This window comes from Rhynchophorus ferrugineus, unplaced genomic scaffold (genome assembly GCF_030347505.1).
Source record: "Rhynchophorus ferrugineus isolate W39M unplaced genomic scaffold, kcgeb_rfMv2 rfM7, whole genome shotgun sequence".
NCBI lineage: Eukaryota > Metazoa > Arthropoda > Insecta > Coleoptera > Curculionidae > Rhynchophorus > Rhynchophorus ferrugineus.
The window spans coordinates 11,578,945-11,596,764 of NW_027472586.1; the positions used below are offsets into that span (position 1 = coordinate 11,578,945).

The 17,820-nt window shown below is 36.6% G+C and overlaps 4 protein-coding genes across 6 annotated transcripts in view; 1 reads left to right on the plus strand and 3 right to left on the minus strand.

The window, feature by feature from the left end:
* LOC143199633 (uncharacterized) overlaps positions 1 to 5,348 on the minus strand; it is a 58,099-nt gene extending 52,751 nt beyond the window's left edge. The window contains exon 1 of the mRNA XM_076409579.1: positions 4,868 to 5,348. Coding sequence (XP_076265694.1) covers positions 4,868 to 5,117 — 250 coding nt within the window. The 5' untranslated portion in view covers positions 5,118 to 5,348. The remainder of the gene's footprint in view (positions 1 to 4,867) is intronic.
* Positions 5,349 to 7,377: 2,029 nt separating this feature from the next.
* On the plus strand, positions 7,378 to 11,649 carry LOC143199644 (hexosaminidase D). Its single transcript, XM_076409600.1, has 13 exons — positions 7,378 to 7,576; positions 7,814 to 8,221; positions 8,285 to 8,482; positions 8,535 to 8,712; positions 8,765 to 8,935; positions 8,997 to 9,183; positions 9,234 to 9,312; positions 9,363 to 9,527; positions 9,588 to 9,774; positions 9,833 to 9,961; positions 10,017 to 10,266; positions 10,318 to 10,497; positions 10,549 to 11,649. Exons 3-13 carry the CDS (start codon positions 8,333 to 8,335, stop codon positions 10,745 to 10,747), a joined length of 1,875 nt encoding a protein of 624 aa, XP_076265715.1. The 5' UTR covers positions 7,378 to 7,576; positions 7,814 to 8,221; positions 8,285 to 8,332; the 3' UTR covers positions 10,748 to 11,649.
* Positions 11,650 to 12,644: 995 nt separating this feature from the next.
* Positions 12,645 to 15,444, minus strand: LOC143199646 (dihydrolipoyl dehydrogenase, mitochondrial). The gene is made up of 10 exons (XM_076409604.1): positions 15,257 to 15,444; positions 14,781 to 14,927; positions 14,581 to 14,719; positions 14,404 to 14,520; positions 14,216 to 14,343; positions 14,053 to 14,154; positions 13,765 to 13,989; positions 13,381 to 13,708; positions 13,147 to 13,322; positions 12,645 to 13,088 (listed from the first exon to the last, which is right to left on the minus strand). The coding sequence occupies exons 1-10, from the start codon at positions 15,296 to 15,298 to the stop codon at positions 12,972 to 12,974; spliced, it is 1,521 nt and encodes a 506-aa protein (XP_076265719.1). The 5' UTR covers positions 15,299 to 15,444; the 3' UTR covers positions 12,645 to 12,971.
* Positions 15,445 to 15,736: 292 nt separating this feature from the next.
* Positions 15,737 to 17,552, minus strand: LOC143199649 (E3 ubiquitin-protein ligase RNF185). Of its 3 annotated transcripts, none has more exons than XM_076409607.1 (4): positions 17,408 to 17,552; positions 16,835 to 16,998; positions 16,557 to 16,753; positions 15,737 to 16,496 (listed from the first exon to the last, which is right to left on the minus strand). In XM_076409607.1, the coding sequence occupies exons 2-4, from the start codon at positions 16,993 to 16,995 to the stop codon at positions 16,291 to 16,293; spliced, it is 564 nt and encodes a 187-aa protein (XP_076265722.1). In that variant the 5' UTR covers positions 16,996 to 16,998; positions 17,408 to 17,552; the 3' UTR covers positions 15,737 to 16,290. The 3 variants fall into 3 exon arrangements, with proteins under 3 accessions (XP_076265722.1, XP_076265721.1, XP_076265723.1); XM_076409606.1 differs by lacking the exon at positions 17,408 to 17,552 and adding an exon at positions 17,171 to 17,345; XM_076409608.1 differs by lacking the exon at positions 17,408 to 17,552 and adding an exon at positions 17,078 to 17,157 and having other exon boundaries at positions 16,835 to 17,028.
* Between the last annotated feature and the right edge of the window lie 268 nt (positions 17,553 to 17,820).

Consider the following 17,820-nt stretch of genomic DNA (forward strand, 5'->3'; position numbering starts at 1 on the left):
TAATGAAAGTAAATCTGTGCATGTGCAGTTCACCTACAAACAGACCGTACAAGCACCAATAACATTAAATAATACTATCATTCCATATGAAACAACGCTAAATATCTCGGAATGAATCTTGATGCAAAACTTCGCTGGGAGGAACATATAAAGAAGAAAAGAAAAGAACTGGAATTGAAACATAGGAAAATATACTGACTAATTGGAAGAAAATCACAATTATCAGTACATAATAAATTGCTATTATATAAGCAAATATTGAAACCTATATAGACATACGGAGTTCAATTATGGGGATGTTCTGCAAAGAGTAACATAAATGAAATACAAATTTTTCAGAACAATGTCCCGAAAGGTATTGTGGGCGCACCCAAATACTATAGGACAGCATCGAGACCTTCAGATACCCACAGTCAGTCAAGAAATCAAGAGAATTGCAAGAGGACATGAAAAAATACTCCATTCTCATTAGAATATTGAAGTATTGCAGCTTTCGGATACCATCAGAACAGGACATAGACTCAAAAGAATCAAACTATCTGATCTTGTGTAATGTTGTGTAATGAAGTGCATATAATAAAAAATACAGCAATGACATGTATAAACATTATTTCACCAGAGAATGCGATAGGGCCGATGGGTCCTCCTAGTTATATACCTAGATTTAAGTTATCATAAAGACAAATTTTAGGTTAGTCGGAAACCACTAGTAACAATATAATAATTAAATAATAAAAAAAATCACTGTATTTAATAATTTTTCAATAAGATATATTATTTCGAATGTTTATTTATCTTCTGATATATACTTTCTAATAAAAAAAATATATAAAAAATATATCTAAAGCAAAGTAAGCTCTATATACGCATGCGCCAAAATATAAATATTTTCTAATCTCTTTCGCGCATTCGCCAAATCCGAAATCTTTTTTTTTTTTCGAAATAACGTATCCGCAAATCGTTAAGCGAAAAAAAATCACGACTTTCGCCTCGCAATCAAGCTCAAGCTAAAAGTCAATTGTCGCGGGCAGGTGTGGTAGAAGCTGAGATAATTATATCGAAAATAACTCCGTACCACTTAGAAGTTAACTATACGTAACGCTCTTTGTTAACCTTCATTTAAAAATGTCACAATTATCATTATGTACAGGGTGTTAACTTTACGTTTAAATTGAATCCAAGCTCGTAAGCGGTTTGACCTCAATCAAGATTCATTAACGTTGGATCTGGGAAAAGGTTTTTTGCGTTTAATTACAAACTACTTATTCTACGATAGACACTTTGGGCTTAACATATATGTCACGGTTTTAATGTGAATTTTACTAATAACTTCACTGAAAAAAAGGTTTTATTCTATTTAATCTTCTGACTAAGCCATCAGTTTCTAAGAACTGGAGAATCTCAACATTAATGTACTGATGGAGCCTCTGTTTGTATCTATGGAGGTCGGGTTCATATATGAGATATGAGATATCAGCAATACCTCGCAGTACCTTGTTTTAGAATCTTTGTGTGATATTTCTACTGCTTTGACTGGTACAATCCCAGAGTTGAATACCAATACCATACCAAGTTCACACTGGTCTCAAGACTTGTTGGTGCCGGCTTGATTGGCGCAGTGATAAATGCGTCAGGACGGTCCTCCTACTGTTCCAATAGTCGCGGGTTCGAATCCTGCTGGGACATGGTTGTGAATTTATGTTTGTGATTATTTAACATAAGTGGGTGCCGCGCGAACTTACTTTTGGCCAAAAACAACGACTATGATTCGGAGCAGTGTTTGCAGATGATCAAGCGTAATAAACCCGAGTTTTTGCGTCGATATGTGACAATGGATGAAACATGGTTTCATCATTTCATTCCAAAGTCCAATCGACAGTCATCCGAGTGGACTGCACACGATGAACCTGCTCCAAAGCGTGGGAAAATGCAACAGTCGGCTGGCAAGGTTATGGCGTCTGTATTTTGGGATATACATGGAATAATTTTCATTGACTACCTTGAAAAAGGAAGGACCATCAACAGCGACTATTACATAGCGTTATTGGACCGTTTGATAGACGAAATCGCGGAAAAACGCCCGCATTTGAAGAAAAAGAAAGTGTTGCTTCACCAAGACAATGAACCGTGTCACAAGTCAGTTGAAAACGATGGCACAAATCCATTGGGCTTCAAACTGCTTCCTCATCCACCGTATTCTCCAGATCTGGCCACCAGCGACTATTTCTATGTTTTTCCTGTTGTTATTCCTATTGTTGTTCTGTCTATTTCTTGTTTTCACATCTCAAAAGAATGCTCGTTGAGAAGAAATTTTCATCGAATGATGAGGTGATCGCCGAAACTGAGGTATGTTTTGAAGCAAAGGACAAATCGTACTACAAAAATGATATCGAAAAGTTGGAGCGTCACTATAATCAGTGTGTCGCCCTTGAAGGGAATTATGTTAAATAAAGAAAACTAATTTTGCCAAAAAATGTGTTTTACTATGGTAGGCCGGGAACTGTTCAATTGACCTGTTATTCTCCAATGGTAGCCGCTACTTTTACCCATCTTTCAGGCAATATACACATTCCATCTTGAACAGGTCACGACTTATACGTCGGAATAAGTTGTAATCAGAAGGAGCAAGGCCTGGAGGATACGGCGTATGGTGTGACATTTCCCATTTTACTGTTTCGAACTATGTTTCACCGGCTTTGTGACATGTGGTCTAGCTTTGTCATGCTGAAGAATAACATTGCTGTGTCTTTCCACTTCTTTCTTCCAATCCGTTCAATCTTCGACTAAACTATTATACAATATTGTTAAAATTAATAACAGAATTGTTATATTCTTTATATCCTAAAGCTGTTGACTCGAAGCCAAACAATCAAAAAAAGAAACGGTCTCAAACACAAGATTCCACTAAGTCATCGCTTGCTCCAATAGATTTATCAACAGTTGGATTGCGATGTCTTCTTCGGTTTCCATCACTATTCACGACGCCGACTCGATATCGTGAATGAACCGATACGGTATATTCACCTTTCGTCAGAATCTAGCTGTAAGAATGCAGCATCGGGTAAGGTGACAGGAATGACAACTAGTTCCTTTGCATTTTTTATGTAATAGACCTGCTCGGTATGCACGCGATGCCGCCCGTACGCAGTCTGCGTAGACGACGACGTTAAATATCCTGCGGATATTGCCATTTTTCGAGAAAAAAAAGTGACGATGTCATCGGCGTCCATTAACCGATAAATCGCGAGGTAAAGCAATGAGAACACCAAGAAACCTTGGGGAACCCTAACGCCAACTTCAAGGTCGCCCTGGCGAAGTACAAACAGCGTCTAATATTCCTCGAAAAACTAAAAATAAAACCGCAGGTCAAAGTGCCGAGCAAAAAAATGACGTACGTACGATATCAACTGCAAACACGAATTCCTCGACGAAAAATTATACACGACACAGATTACACCGTAGGAACTAAAAACGTAAAACTAAAAACAGCCGAAACACAAAAACAACTATTATCTCACCGTATCAGGATACCTTAGTATGTTCAAGTGTTTCCCCAGAGTAGTTCGAGATTTAAATAATCTTTATAATTGAATATAATTACACCATCAATATTTATATACTAAACAAATTTACTATTAAAAATCAATTCTTATATTATTTATTTGTGACTTTCCTTTAAAATTAAGTTCTAATTAAATGTCTCTAAAATAGTTTTAGTTAAAATAACACATCATGCTAGACAAGATTGAAAAGAATCAACCGGCACGAACATCACAATCATATTAATCGAATTTACTAGTAAAAAATCATTGATATTTAGGTAGCTGTGCAGGCTAAGAGTTTAGTTCTCCGACAATAACGTACTAGGATCTAATCTCCCTGAGGCTAAAGGCCGTTGAAAAATGTTTATAATACAAAAATAAGTGTTTGAATGAGTGAATGAGGTGAGTTGTTTGAGGTGGGGGGCTATAAAGAAAGCACAACAATGTTGGGCGACTAACAAATGATACATTAAAATAAAATTACAAGTTTACAAAAAAATATCGAAAATAATTAGAATTTAACGGTACATCTGAATGAGTATTGCGCTATCGATTAATCACACAGGCATTGGAAAAAACGGCAATCCACCCCGAAAAGTTTTGAAAAAACGTCAACACGAACCTTGTAGCTGGAACTGCACGACAAAAATTAAACCAGACGAAGAGACTGTGGACAATTTATGACAACAGGTATTCGAAAGTATGTATTCCTAGAAAATGCAAATCTTGCCCAGCGTTAACGCGGCGTGAAGAAATCTCTTTGTAACACACGGGAGGACCGTAAATAGAAATAAACCTGTTTGAACACGTGGACAAGGAGAGAGAGAAACAGGTAGGACTGGAGCCCGCCACGTACGGCACCGTTTCTTCGATACTCCTTCGGCCGGTCGCCTTTTTCGAGTCGTGGACGGTTCGAACACCTGCCCGGGAGTACCCCATACAAAGAGAACGGACCTTTCCTTCAACGGGAATACTAAGAAACAAAAACAAGCCGCTGTCACGTCGATTGAAGCACCTCAATCGAATAACTCTTCCCGTCTAATCTTATATCCGTGAGACATAATAACCACGCACCAAACCAGTTGAAATCCAATATCGTCCCGTACTAATTAACAGCCCATTACATGCAATAACTTTAATCTGATATCGAAACTATCAAGGACCGGCTCTTATCTCAATTACCCGTGACCCTATCTGCCAAAAACAACCGTGACAAGCGGCCAGTCGATCGCGAAAACAAACAAAAGAATCGCGTGTCAGTAAAAGGTAGTTCCAACGCACCGATGAGCTGGAACTGCGTCCGGGGACACGGAGGGCACACTTACCCTTATAAATGTCGTACCCCGTCGGCACGTACTCGTTAGGGAAGCTGTCGTTGCTGTAGGAAACCGCCAGCGAAGTCTTTCCCACCTGTTTGTCGCCGACTATCACACACTTGATGGTGTCTTTCCGTTTCTTGCGCTCGTTCTTTTGCAACTTTTTCGACGCGGCCGAACTGATCACCACCACCTGGTTGTTGTGCGGCAACAGGGGCTTCTTCGTGTAGTGCAGCACCGGGTTGCATTGCGGTGTCATTTTCGCCGTTGATTGGATCGCGTTGTCCGACCGTCGTACTTTTGTTTCTAGGCGCGTTCCGACGGCATGACGGCCGGCCTGGCACTGTATCGTTTACCGGAACGGGGAGAAAGAAACGCGCGTACAGCGGTACCCCGATTAGATGCGAGCACTCCGATATTCTGAAATGTAACTGAACTGAGTCATTTCGAAGTTCGCGGCCGTAGACCGGGTCGAGACGATCGTACGACAGAGAGGGATATAGAGATTACGAATTACTTTTACCTGTCGGTTATGCACGGCGAACGTACATCGAGGGTGAAAACGGGGACGGAGTATCGGCCGTCTTTACAAGGCAATAAATATGCAAGAGTCTAGTTCTGGAGAATCCCCGAGAGCACAAGGATTCGAATTTGCGAGATTGCCAGTTATTGAAAATTAGACATATATTTGAAGAATATAATATATATAGAATAATTTATCTTGAATGCACAAGTTAGCCTAGTATTGTATTTTTCGTCCTCTATAATACAAAAAAAAATACTATGAAGAAGCTCTTATAAACATCTTTCATTAGTTAGTACTTTTAATATTTTATCCGAAAGATCATTATGGAATGTACAATTGAAGGGTTTTAAATTTACTTTTTTTTAACATTTGACAAAAATTTTGTTATATTATAGACGTGGCAAAATCGCTGAATAGAATAAGACATAGCTCAAAGACCTACTGACAATATAATAAAACAATTTTGTTAGAGTCTGGGGCACGACATATTATCTTGCCTCTATAAAATCAGTCTCAATTTGTGGGTCTACTGATTTAGACTGAAGTCTTGGACTGGACTGAAGTTATAGAGTCAAGTAATGAACAGTAAGAATAAACAGAAAGGGGGATACTGGCTGAATGAATACAAACATTACCATTACCTTCTGGAGTTTGCTCAAATGTCGATGATACTTGCTCCGAACACCCTGGTTATGGGCCTGGAACCATGGAAATAGGCACTACAAATATAGTATGACAGTTTAGAAATTAATGGTAAAAATTATGAATAGAAATGTGATCGACTTCTTCAATTTACCGTCTATATAATTTTGATTTTGATCCACTTCCAATCATATTCTGGGCTCGTGGTATTATCTTCACCATCACTAAATTGTTCGTTGTTACCGACTTGTATATACTAATAAAATAAAATAATAATTTAATGTACAAACGTTATAAAAAACTAACCACACTATTATGTATACAGGGTACATTGAAAATGGGGTGCAAAATAAATAAACCATAGAACGAAATGAACCAATCAGATACCGTCGCGGCTCTTAGCATAGCGAATAAAACAAGTAATATGTTGAAGGTGGCGACATCTATATGTTGGACATCGCGAAACATTTCTCCAAAATTTCCTTAAAGTTAAATTTCTATTTATCTATGGTGGCAACTTGATAATAAATAGAACAGTGCCTGGTAAACACAGCGGGTGGAGGGGGGCCTCCCATTTAAGTATTTCCCATCCTACCAGCGACATTATTCTTTAATTCGATCTATGCTTTAGTGTCATTCATTTATTATGTAAGACAATTTTTCTATTTTTCACTCCCTACCCTTCCTATGTAAAAAATATAACCATAGGACCACCCCTCCCTCCCACGTTTATTATTTATTACCTAAGAATCAAAAATAAATAAAATACGCCTTTGGTTTGTCTTAATTTTTATTTTTCAAATAAACAATTTTTAGCTGCTTTTATTTGTACCTACAAAGTAACTTTGTATGTGCATTTTTGTGATGTTATGTATGTCCGGATGTTCGAAATATTAGGACCCCTTCCACCCCCTCAAAAGAAAAATAAGTCAGAGTCGACCCCCTCTCACTAAATGTATTACGTAATTCTTTTGGCGTTCCACTGTTTTTTTGTCATCAATTCTAAATTCACCGTCCCTAATATTTTCAAATCCACTCCAGACAACTTATTTTCCATAAATTACCATCGCTGGTTAATACCTCAAATTAATGAACTAAAATAAAAATTCCGCACAAATTAAATTTACGGGTTTTTAAGAAAAACATTTGTGATGCTGATACAAAATTGCTAAAATCGAACAAATTTACACTCCCTGTTATTGAGTGCAAAAGTTTTCTTTGTGTATGTAAAAACAATTAAATGCTACATCCCACCGACAGTCCGTCCTCGATGGTCGAGCCTTTGTAGTTGAACTTATCTATCGTCCTTGTTTTCAAAAGTTGTTCTTTGTAAGTTCAGGTACATATTTGATTTCATCCCGAGATTTAGTTTGCACGAAATGGGGTAATCTATCAACTAAACTATCAATAATACTAAATAAACATTATTAGCTTTATTCCACAAGAAAGCGATATTTACACGACAAATGCGTATACATAAGTAATATATTACTGTATATTGACTGGTTATCTAGTCTTAATGTTACGATACAATTTTATTGATCTATTAGGTAAAATCTTATGTTTATCTTTTTTTTAAATTTTGTCTAATTAAATGAATAAACAAAGATTGCTGTAGGTTAGGCAGCTCCAAATACACAAATACTTTTTGAATAAAATCACATTGTTTTTTTCAAAATTGCTGCTATAAAACGACAGTATTATGATTCGTCATCAAATTACCTCATTCCAATTAATTGATGAAATTATCTTTCAATGTATCGATTAATTAGTCTATTTCGTTTCAGGATGATGAGAGTAAGAGAGATATGAATATGTAATGTCATATTTCTGAAATGTTATGATGCTCCGTGTTTTTAAAAAAAGTCCTCCTAAAAGTAGTTAACACTGTTTTGATTTGTTGGGGAAGGTTAAGGACCTTTCAAGTTAATTAAACCACGGCTTTAACAAATCCTATCTGAGAAAATGAGCGTTGCAATGCAGTAGTCTATCTCGGCATAACATAGATTTAGGCAATTTGTAGGAACATTGTGGCAGTTCATTGATTTTTTCCCTCAATATGAGATTGTTTGTATAAAATATAAATAATAAGCACCTTAAGCTTAGCTAGTTGCAAATTATATATTATATAATCACAAGAATGAAGTAGGTTTTGTCAAGTTCCACCAGAAAGAAAAGAGAAAGGAGTGGAACAGGTATCTGATAAAAATATGTTATTCTGAATATCATTTGTTTTCATTTTGATATACATTTTTTAGTGTTTTAAGAACAAGTATTAAGGCACCACAGAGGAGGAACATAATAATATGACCAACTATGTACATAGGGTAGGTCTGACAGCCTGGAGGAAAAAAACAACCATTTTAGTTGCTGTAGGTTTCCTCTCCTTGATCCTATTCGGACTGCAGTTTTCTGTTATTGATAACAGATCTTCTAATTTGGTCCATGATGAAAAAGTAATGTCATTCTTTAACTCATTTACCAATTTTAATATGAATTTGTTATCAGGATGAAGCATTCCTGCAAAGTATTAAGGTGAAATTTATTGAGGCAGCAAACTTGAACAATCGAGAACTGGATAATAGAGTAAATTCAAAACACGGAAATGACTTGGACAGATTTCAACACTTGGATCAGCCCACTAGAGATGAGATTGCTAAAAGGCAGACTGAGAAACCTTTCGAAGGTAAATTGTATATTTTTGTATTATTTTTTAATTATCTTTCCTTACTGTCCAGAGACTGATCAGGTGTTAGGTATCCCCTATGTAAGTTATGATTCTAAGAAGCCATACATACCAAAACACAGAATAGTTCATTTTGATCTGAAGGGAGCTCCTCCATCTTTAACATACTTTAAAAAGCTCATAACTCTAGCTAAGAATGTTGGTGCTACTGGGCTTTTAATTGGTAAAGACATTATGCCTTCTCCAGATATAACTTTAAGTAATAACATTTTTATTTACTATAGAATATGAAGATATGTTCCCCTACTCTGGAATCCTGAAATCCATATCTGCCAAAAATGCTTATACAGTGGAGGAAGTTAAGGGAATTCTAAAGTTTGCAGAAGATCTTCATTTGGAGGTCATCCCTCTTATACAGACATTTGGTCATATGGAGTTTGCTCTTAAGCACAAGGACTTTGCTCATATAAGGTAGGCTTTGGAATGATTTCGCCAATACAACATCAAACCATTGCTTCTAGGGAAGTTCCAGAAAGTCCACAAGCCTTGTGCCCAAGCAGAAATGCTTCTCTGGACTTAGTAAGGGAATTAGTCAGCCAGGTATGTGAAAAAGTTAGTTTGTTATTGATAAAACAATGATGAATTTATAGATTCTAGATATGCACCCATCTAGTAACTATTTGCATATTGGATGCGACGAGGTTTTCGAGATGGGCGAGTGCGAGGTTTGCAGGACCGAATTGCATGAGAATTTATTTTTGAGGCATGTTCAGAATGTCGTCAACATCGTGAAAGACAAAAAATCCACAGTTCAGGTATTAATATTACACCATTGTAACTCTGAACATGATGAGGACTATTTGTTCATTCATCAGATAATAATATGGGACGACATGTTAAGACATATATCGCTGCAGACACTTCAGATGTCTAATTTAGGCGATGCTATCGAGCCAATGGTGTGGGTTTATGCTGAAGATATATACCGGTTCGTTCAGCCGCCAATCTGGGATAAATACTCGGCTGTTTTCAAAACTGCCTGGACAGCGTCGGCTTTTAAGGGTGACCGATACGTCCTCACCCTGTCCCCCGTTACAGCAATTTAATCAAGATGTTGCAGGTGCTTTCGGCGAGACTTTATACATTCCGAATGGTCGCAGACACTTGGAAAACAATTTGAGATGGTTGGAAGTGATGTCGACCCAGTCCACTATATTCAAACACAATTTAAGGGGAATAGTGTTAACAGGTAAAGGGCTACTGTATTAATCCAGTCAAAATGTTTTAAACAACTTAAAATCTAGGTTGGCAGCGATACGATCATTTTGCCGTCCTCTGTGAACTCTTACCGGCCGCAGTACCATCCTTGGTCCTCAATCTCTTGGCCACCAGCAATGGATATTTTAATGCCACTTTAAAAGAATCCTTTCTCAACACTCTCAGTTGCCCTCAGCCGGGGGACAGGAGATCCTCACCGTTCCTGAACCTGGACGGAGATCCGAACATGTGGGAGAAACTGTCCAGGTGTCTCTTTCCGGGGAGTGGCTTTTTTAAGTACTGGCAATGATGATGTGTTACACCGTATTAGTAATTTACATGTTCCAGATTGATGTATAGACTCCACAACGTGGAGAATGAAGCTAAGGAGTATATTGAGACAACTACCAGGCAGAAGGGATGGATGACGAGTTATAACGCGAAGTACAACTATAGTTTGCCCTTGAGAGTGGAGGAACTGACGCAGGAACTGCCCAGGGTTTACCACGGCATGGTATCATTAGCCAGGTATTAAAATCTCTATCAAAATACAGCGTCGCATCATGTTGTTCTTTTCAGAAACGCTGCTGATACGCTGACCGGGTTATTTGACAATTACACCATATCAGAGTGGATCGAACAAAGGATTTATCCATATCTCGTCGAACTGGAAAGGATCCAGAACCGTAGTACCGCCCTGAAAGCCACAAAGTACTGGCCTTCGAGGCCCCTGCCAATTTTAAAGGAGCTCCAGAAGCACGGCGTAGCTATAGGCTAAACAATCACCGACCAAGAACAGTCAATATAATTTCCACCGATATTATCTCAAAAGGAATCTCAATAATGCTGTGAATACGTAGTAGTTTTGTTTATTGCAGACTGCAGCTCGCACTCTCAAAGTTTATTTTTTTATATTATTTACTATATATTTTAATATTTACAAAATTGACGAATACTCATCGTGAAAGCTTTATCAGTAACGATTCCAGAACCAGGTCCTGTTCTGAGACCGTTGCAATTTTACCTTTTTTTCTAGATATATTTATATACACTTTCTTAGTTCGTTCGAAATGAGACTGAAATTTTATTTTTGTTAAACCAATTTATTTTATGCCGACCACTCGTTTATGGAGTAGTTCATTTTTAGTAGGTTGTAGATCGATACTAATAAATCAATCTAGTTTCGTCGTCGTGGTATAAGGTGTTGTCTGGACATCGTTTTTTAGTAAAAAAAAAATACAGGGTTAACATTTGGTTCCAAAAACTACCAGAGGACTTCGAGATTCGTTTAGTAGCGTAATCAAACGTGTTAACACTAATATCTGCAATTGAAATCGTTTAGTGTAGTTGCACGTTGAACTTCGAAAGAAGGCGGCATCGATCGTCAGATGTTTCCGAGACGATTCAGTAGCAAAGGGTCTGTTCTTTGTTGGGAGAAAGTACCTTGGCTGTGTGGGACTCTCTTGTGTTGTTTTTAAACGTTAAACCTTTGATGATTTAAGTAATGTTGGATTTTAAACTCGATACGTTGTTCGAAAAATTAAATTTTTCCACCACTTCAAGACCCTACAAGCGTATAACTTTTCTTTATAGTAACTGTGCAATCACCTTAATTTTTAACTTTTCACTGTAATTATTCATGATACTTCTACAATTCTTAATAAACTATAGACGTTTAAATATACTTGTTTGATTTCTGTACTCTAAACAACATAAATTTCGATGTCGAAATTGAAAAATTAATAATAATACGAAAATTACCTTCTGGAATTTTTATTTTTAAAACGCAATAACTTTCAATGAGTAAACAAATGACGCTACTTTAATATTACTAAGTACGTTTAAGATTACAATGAATGACGTATTATTAACAATTTTAGTACTGAATATAAAACACCATAATTTTAAACTAATAATAATCTGTAATGTAATAAGTTAAGGAGAGTAAAATCCATATACCTAAAAGATTGAATTATTTTTATTGTATTTTAAATCCACTCTTACCAGATGACGAAAGTCCGACGATCACAGAATCTTGGACTATAAGTATTTTTAAAATAACAGTTAACTCACTTCATCACGATATCGAGTGTAAATTTTTCTTCTAATTGTATTCCGGTTAAAAAGAAATACAATGCTGTCTGATACGTTCAAATATGTAACTGAATTAGCGCACATAATTCATCTGATTGTCCAAATTCTTCAAAAAATTATTGATTATAATTACAGGTTATAAATAGGCAAACGTTTTGGTGCTCTGCTTGTTTTAATAAATTTCAGATCGCCGCTTATTATTACTCTGATCGAAAATACCGAAGCCATTAGAGAGTTAGTAAAAGTCTCTAATCACTTCGAACAGGAATGAGATAATAGATGCATTAGATGTACTTAATGATACCGTTTACGTATATTGAAGAATATATACATTAATAACAAAACAATATGATATCTTTCTGTCTTTATCGTCTCAAAATAATTTTTATAAATCACGCTTCTCAGCACGATACGAAGTGATAACTTTTAACGCAATATTCGAAATATTTTCCTTTTCGCTCAATTAAATCTCATCAATACTAATAAACAAGTCAAGGATATCCCAGCGATCACCGTAACGTAAACATGATCTTGATGTAGGTTGTTAAACCAAAACAGCGGGGACGAATGAAACAAGGAACTCCTAATAAATAAATTATTTTATTTAAAACGTTCTCGTTCACTTTCGGTAGCCGTACATTATAATTATCCATTAATTATCTAAAAATTTCGCAGTTAAACTGGTGCAAAATCCAAAAACAGAAATCTTATATACAAAATAGTAATAGATAACAAAATGGGGAGGATAAGGGGGGTGGGGTTATTCTTATTCGCAACAGTATTGATATGGCCAGCTCTCAGAGCATTTCTTAACAATAAAGACTTAAAGCAAATGTTAAACGAGAAATGGTACCTTTCTCAATACTTTTGGAAATAAGTGGGTTTTATTATTGCTTTGAGGATTGAAATTAGAAGTTGATGGGTTTGCCGAAGTAGGCGCTTAAGTTGGCTTCCCTAAGGGCCTCGGCGCAGGTGGGGTGGGCGTGGCATACTCTGGCCACGTCCTCAGCTGACGCGCCATATTCCTGCACAATTATCAATAAGTTAGCATCACCCGGACAATTCTTACGATATGTTCCTTACCTGGGCTAAAACGGCTTCATTGACCAATTCGCCGGCGCTGGGCCCAATGATGTGGGTTCCCAAGATTCTATCGGTGGCCTTGTCCGACAAAACTTTGACGAAACCGTCGGTGTCGTTGTTGGTTTTGGCTCTGGAGTTGGCCAGGAATGGAAATTTGCCAACCTTGTAGTCAACGCCTTGAAAATTCGAGGGTGAGTACGGTCTTCATAAAGCCCGTTTCCAATTATTTCCTACCTTCACTCTTAAGGTCTTCCTCTGACCTGCCAACCCAGCCTACTTCAGGATGAGTATAAATTACTGATGGTACACAGTTGTAGTCGATGTGGACTGGTCCTCCCAGGATACCTTCAACACAGATGATACCTTCATCCTCCGCCTTGTGGGCCAACATCGGTCCGTGGATACAATCACCGATAGCGTAAATATTTGGAATGACGGTTTGGAACACGGAATTCACAGGTATCCTTCCCTTTTGGTCACGCTCAATGCCCATCTCCTCCAAGCCCAGGTTGTAGGTGTAGGGTCGTCTTCCCACACAGACCAGAAGAACCTCGCATTCAAGCTGTATTTAAAACCAACATTAAGTTGAAGTCAGGGATTCTTTTGACTGTCACGCACCTCCTCGGTCTTACTGCTATCCTTCACATCCTGAACACTGACTTTGACCACGCCTCCAGACTTTGAAGCGCCGGTGACCTTGGTTCCCAACTTGAATTTTAAGCCTTGCTTGGTTAAGATTTTCTGTAATGTTTTGGATACTTCCTGATCGATGCCGACGCCTCCGATGGAGGGTAGGAACTCGATGGCGGTTACTTCAGAGCCCAATCGGGACCACACTGAACCCTAATATATATAATAACGGATAAGTATTATTGCAAACATCAAAAATAGGATTTTAAAACTCACCAGTTCCACTCCAATGACACCAGCTCCAATAACAATAAGCCTTTTGGGAACTTCTTTCAGTGACAAGGCACCTGTAGATGATACAATTTGTTCCTCATCAATCTAAATGAACAATCAAAACTATAAAACTACCAGTAACACACTTTTTATAAATCAATTTTACCTCAATCCCAGGGAAAGGAGTGACTTCAGAACCAGTAGCTATTAAGATATTTTTTGTATTCACAACCTCTGTTGAACCATCTTCCTTAAAAGCTGTTACTTGATTAACACCAGTGATTTTTCCATGCCCTGTATGAGAGTAGATTAAAACTTATTTTTCTCTTTCTCTTTGAAGATAATCTCACCCACCTTTAACAAGATTTACTTTGTTTTTTTTAAACAACTGCACTATCCCTCCAGTCAAAGCTGATACTGCATTGGTCTTTTGCTTCATAAGTGCTTCAAGATTTAATCTTATGTTATCACCTACATTAATAACAAATTAATAATCCAATTATACTATATATTTATTAATATACTGATTACTTTCAATTCCTCTCTTGGCTAAATCTCCAGAGTGTGCCATGTGATAATAATGTGAATTGTTTAGCAAAGCTTTAGAAGGAATACAACCAACATTCAAACAAGTTCCCCCTAATGTGGCTTCTTTTTCTATGGAGACTGTCTGAAAATAACCAATATGAAATATTACAGCTGAATATTGACGCTTCATTTATATGACAAACCTTAAGCCCCAATTGGGCGGCTTTAATTGCAGCAACATATCCACCAGGTCCAGAACCAATTACTACTAAATCAGCATCGGTTGATGATGAATAATACCTCTGATATAAACTTGCCAATGCATTGCGTTGAAGTCTTAATGCTGAAGGCTATAAAATATAACAGTTGCATACAAAAAAAAGACATAACATTATTTAAGTGCGCATTATTTCATTTTCCCATTATTTATGAAACAATTAAAGGATTATAACATTAAGTGATATTGAAGCATTTATATTTTTATCAACACCGACTATTTTTGAGACAAATATAATACAAATTGCAATTAGTCTCGTCCTAGATCAATTTCATTTACATTATGTATGTAATTCATTCAAAAAACTATTTTTAACATTTTTGACGAGCCGAATTTCTGGGGTTAGATTACGTAAATCACTGTTTTTCTAAGGATGTGAACTAAATATTCAATAACACGTACCCTTAGGGTGTTAGCCATGGTAGTCCATACTTGCGCCTGCATTGTGCCGAACCAAAACTCAAATACAGATCTACGAACTAATATATCTTCGGCTTAATGTTGGGGACACAAGTATGGAAATTTCGATGAATTTTTGACAAGACTGTGAAGGACGAAAGAATGACAGTTGGAAGGTGACGTCTGTCAACAGCCAAACACGTGATATTCAGCGTTGGAGGGATGCTTATAGAATTTAATCTAGAGGGAGATAACGGACGTCATGTTTGTTTAATTGGTTGCCGGACAGTGGGATTAAAAAATTTCTTTTTTCAATTTTTGCAAATCACCGATGTTACGCCGCGTGATTTTGCAATCTAATTTCTATAGATATTAGTTATTTGAAAGCTATAAATTTATGATTCAATTTTCATAAAAGGTAAAAGTTGTTAGGATTTAGATTTATTTAAAAGTGTGTTAGGACAAAATCGAAAGTAGGTAGAATCCGCTTACGTAAAACAAATATATTATATATTTCCTGTACATCTATATATTTGATAAGATACTTATTTCTTAGCACATAGATTAGTTACAACAGATCTGAGTTATACATCTAGCCAAAAATTACATAAGCCTTAATTCCAACACAGAGTGATCCACCCAACCATTATCTGCACTTATAAAACTCTCCTAAATCTAATTCTGTAACGACTAGTGTTCAATTTCAACCAATTGAGTTAATCACTCTGTATGGTTGCTGAGCAATATGACTGTTATATATGTAATACATTTTTAAAGTATCTAATTGAATTTTAATACATGGAATGTTCGAAAGGTGAAGGATCAAACTCTGGTTTCCACGTTAAGTAACTAAATCAATAAGAAAATACCCCTTAATACCCCCATTGATGAACTCAACTAATCATATATAAATAACAAATATAGCCTGAAAATATTAATTTTCCATGACACAATTTTTTTTTCCAACTCCAAAACTCCACCGCATTTTCCACTATGAACAAAAGTAACCCAATTCAAAATTCATCCAACAGCTGATACTAGGCATACAATAACCAGGCTATAAACAATAGGGCCAACCATAAAAATACTTTTGACAGAAACTGTTCCTCCATATATTGAGGGCTGCCATGGGGGCCTACATTTGGCCGGGGTTCTCCTATGTTGAAAGTGGATGTGAAGAAACCGAACGGGAAAGCACCAATGCCAAATGACATGTGAAATCCACTATCTCCAAAACCAAAACCTATTCAGAAATCGAGCAAATTTAGAACTCATTAAAAATGCTTCAACATAATTAAATTACCTGAAAAATTGTTACCAGGTTCAGGTTCGGTTCTCTGTCCCGCAGGTCTAGGGGGCACTTTATCTCTGGGATCTTCCTGCTTGGTGCTGCCTCTACCATAAAGGGGTACAACTTTTTCTTTGCTTATTGCTGCCTTACACACTGGACATACCTGATGGTTTGGTCTTGTCTCCAACCACTGATGTAAACAGGGCCAACTAAGAGAAATATCTGCTGTTAAGTGACCAATTTTCGTAATTCTATTTGAACTTTATACCAAATGCGACTTGTTTACTCACCAAAATAAATGACCGCAAAGACTCACGACCGCATCTTTTGCCGTATCTAGACATATGTTGCACTCTAGCAAGCTTTCCTCTTTTTTCTCATCATCTTTGGTGTTTGGAGATTCACCCCCATCACCCCGTGTAGTTTCGACATCCTCCGATGCGCTAGCCATAATCTAATAAAACGGCAAACCTATATTACGTATCTAACAGAATAATAAGCGCACAATTAACATTCAATGATTATCATGTTACCGTGCAAAACAACGTAAATATTGATAAGACAAGTTTGTTTTAATTTTGGATTTATATATTTAGTATTTATATTTTCACTACCCGCCTATATACCTTATGTGAAACTGACGTGTCCTTTGAATAAAAAACCGCCTTTGTAGGTAACTATTGCACAAAATCGATAGTAGCGGTTTATTTAAAAACACTACACAGTAATTTTCTATAGAATATAACGTTTCAGACAAAAATCAGGTGACTGAATAGACCCGCATGTCATTTATTCATACACTTCTGTCAATATAGTCAATAATAAGAAAAATCAGATGTTCTACATAACTCTTAAACACTTACATTTTTATTTATGTGTAACTATTCAAAATAAAACAGCTTAACTCATATAATTACAAATACGTATAAAACTGCATTATGCGTCTTGTATACGGTATTCAAAGAGTAATTATTTATCTAAGTCCGTAATTAAAAATTTTAATTTCCCTGTATATGAAAACGCTTTGAATAATAGTTTACTTCTTGTCTTGCTAGAGGGCGCATTAAGACCGATTAGTGTTGGAAAATATCGAATGAAATGGAATATTGAATGAATAATTTCAGCTATCGAATGCATCCCTTTCAATGTTTTCATTTGTTACTAGCTTTGTAGTTAATGATTTCTAGAGTTTTCAGGTCTCCCGTGAGCTTATAAAGGAATCTTTTGAAGTTAATGTATTATTTAATGTTTTCTCTATATTATAGTAAACATTAAA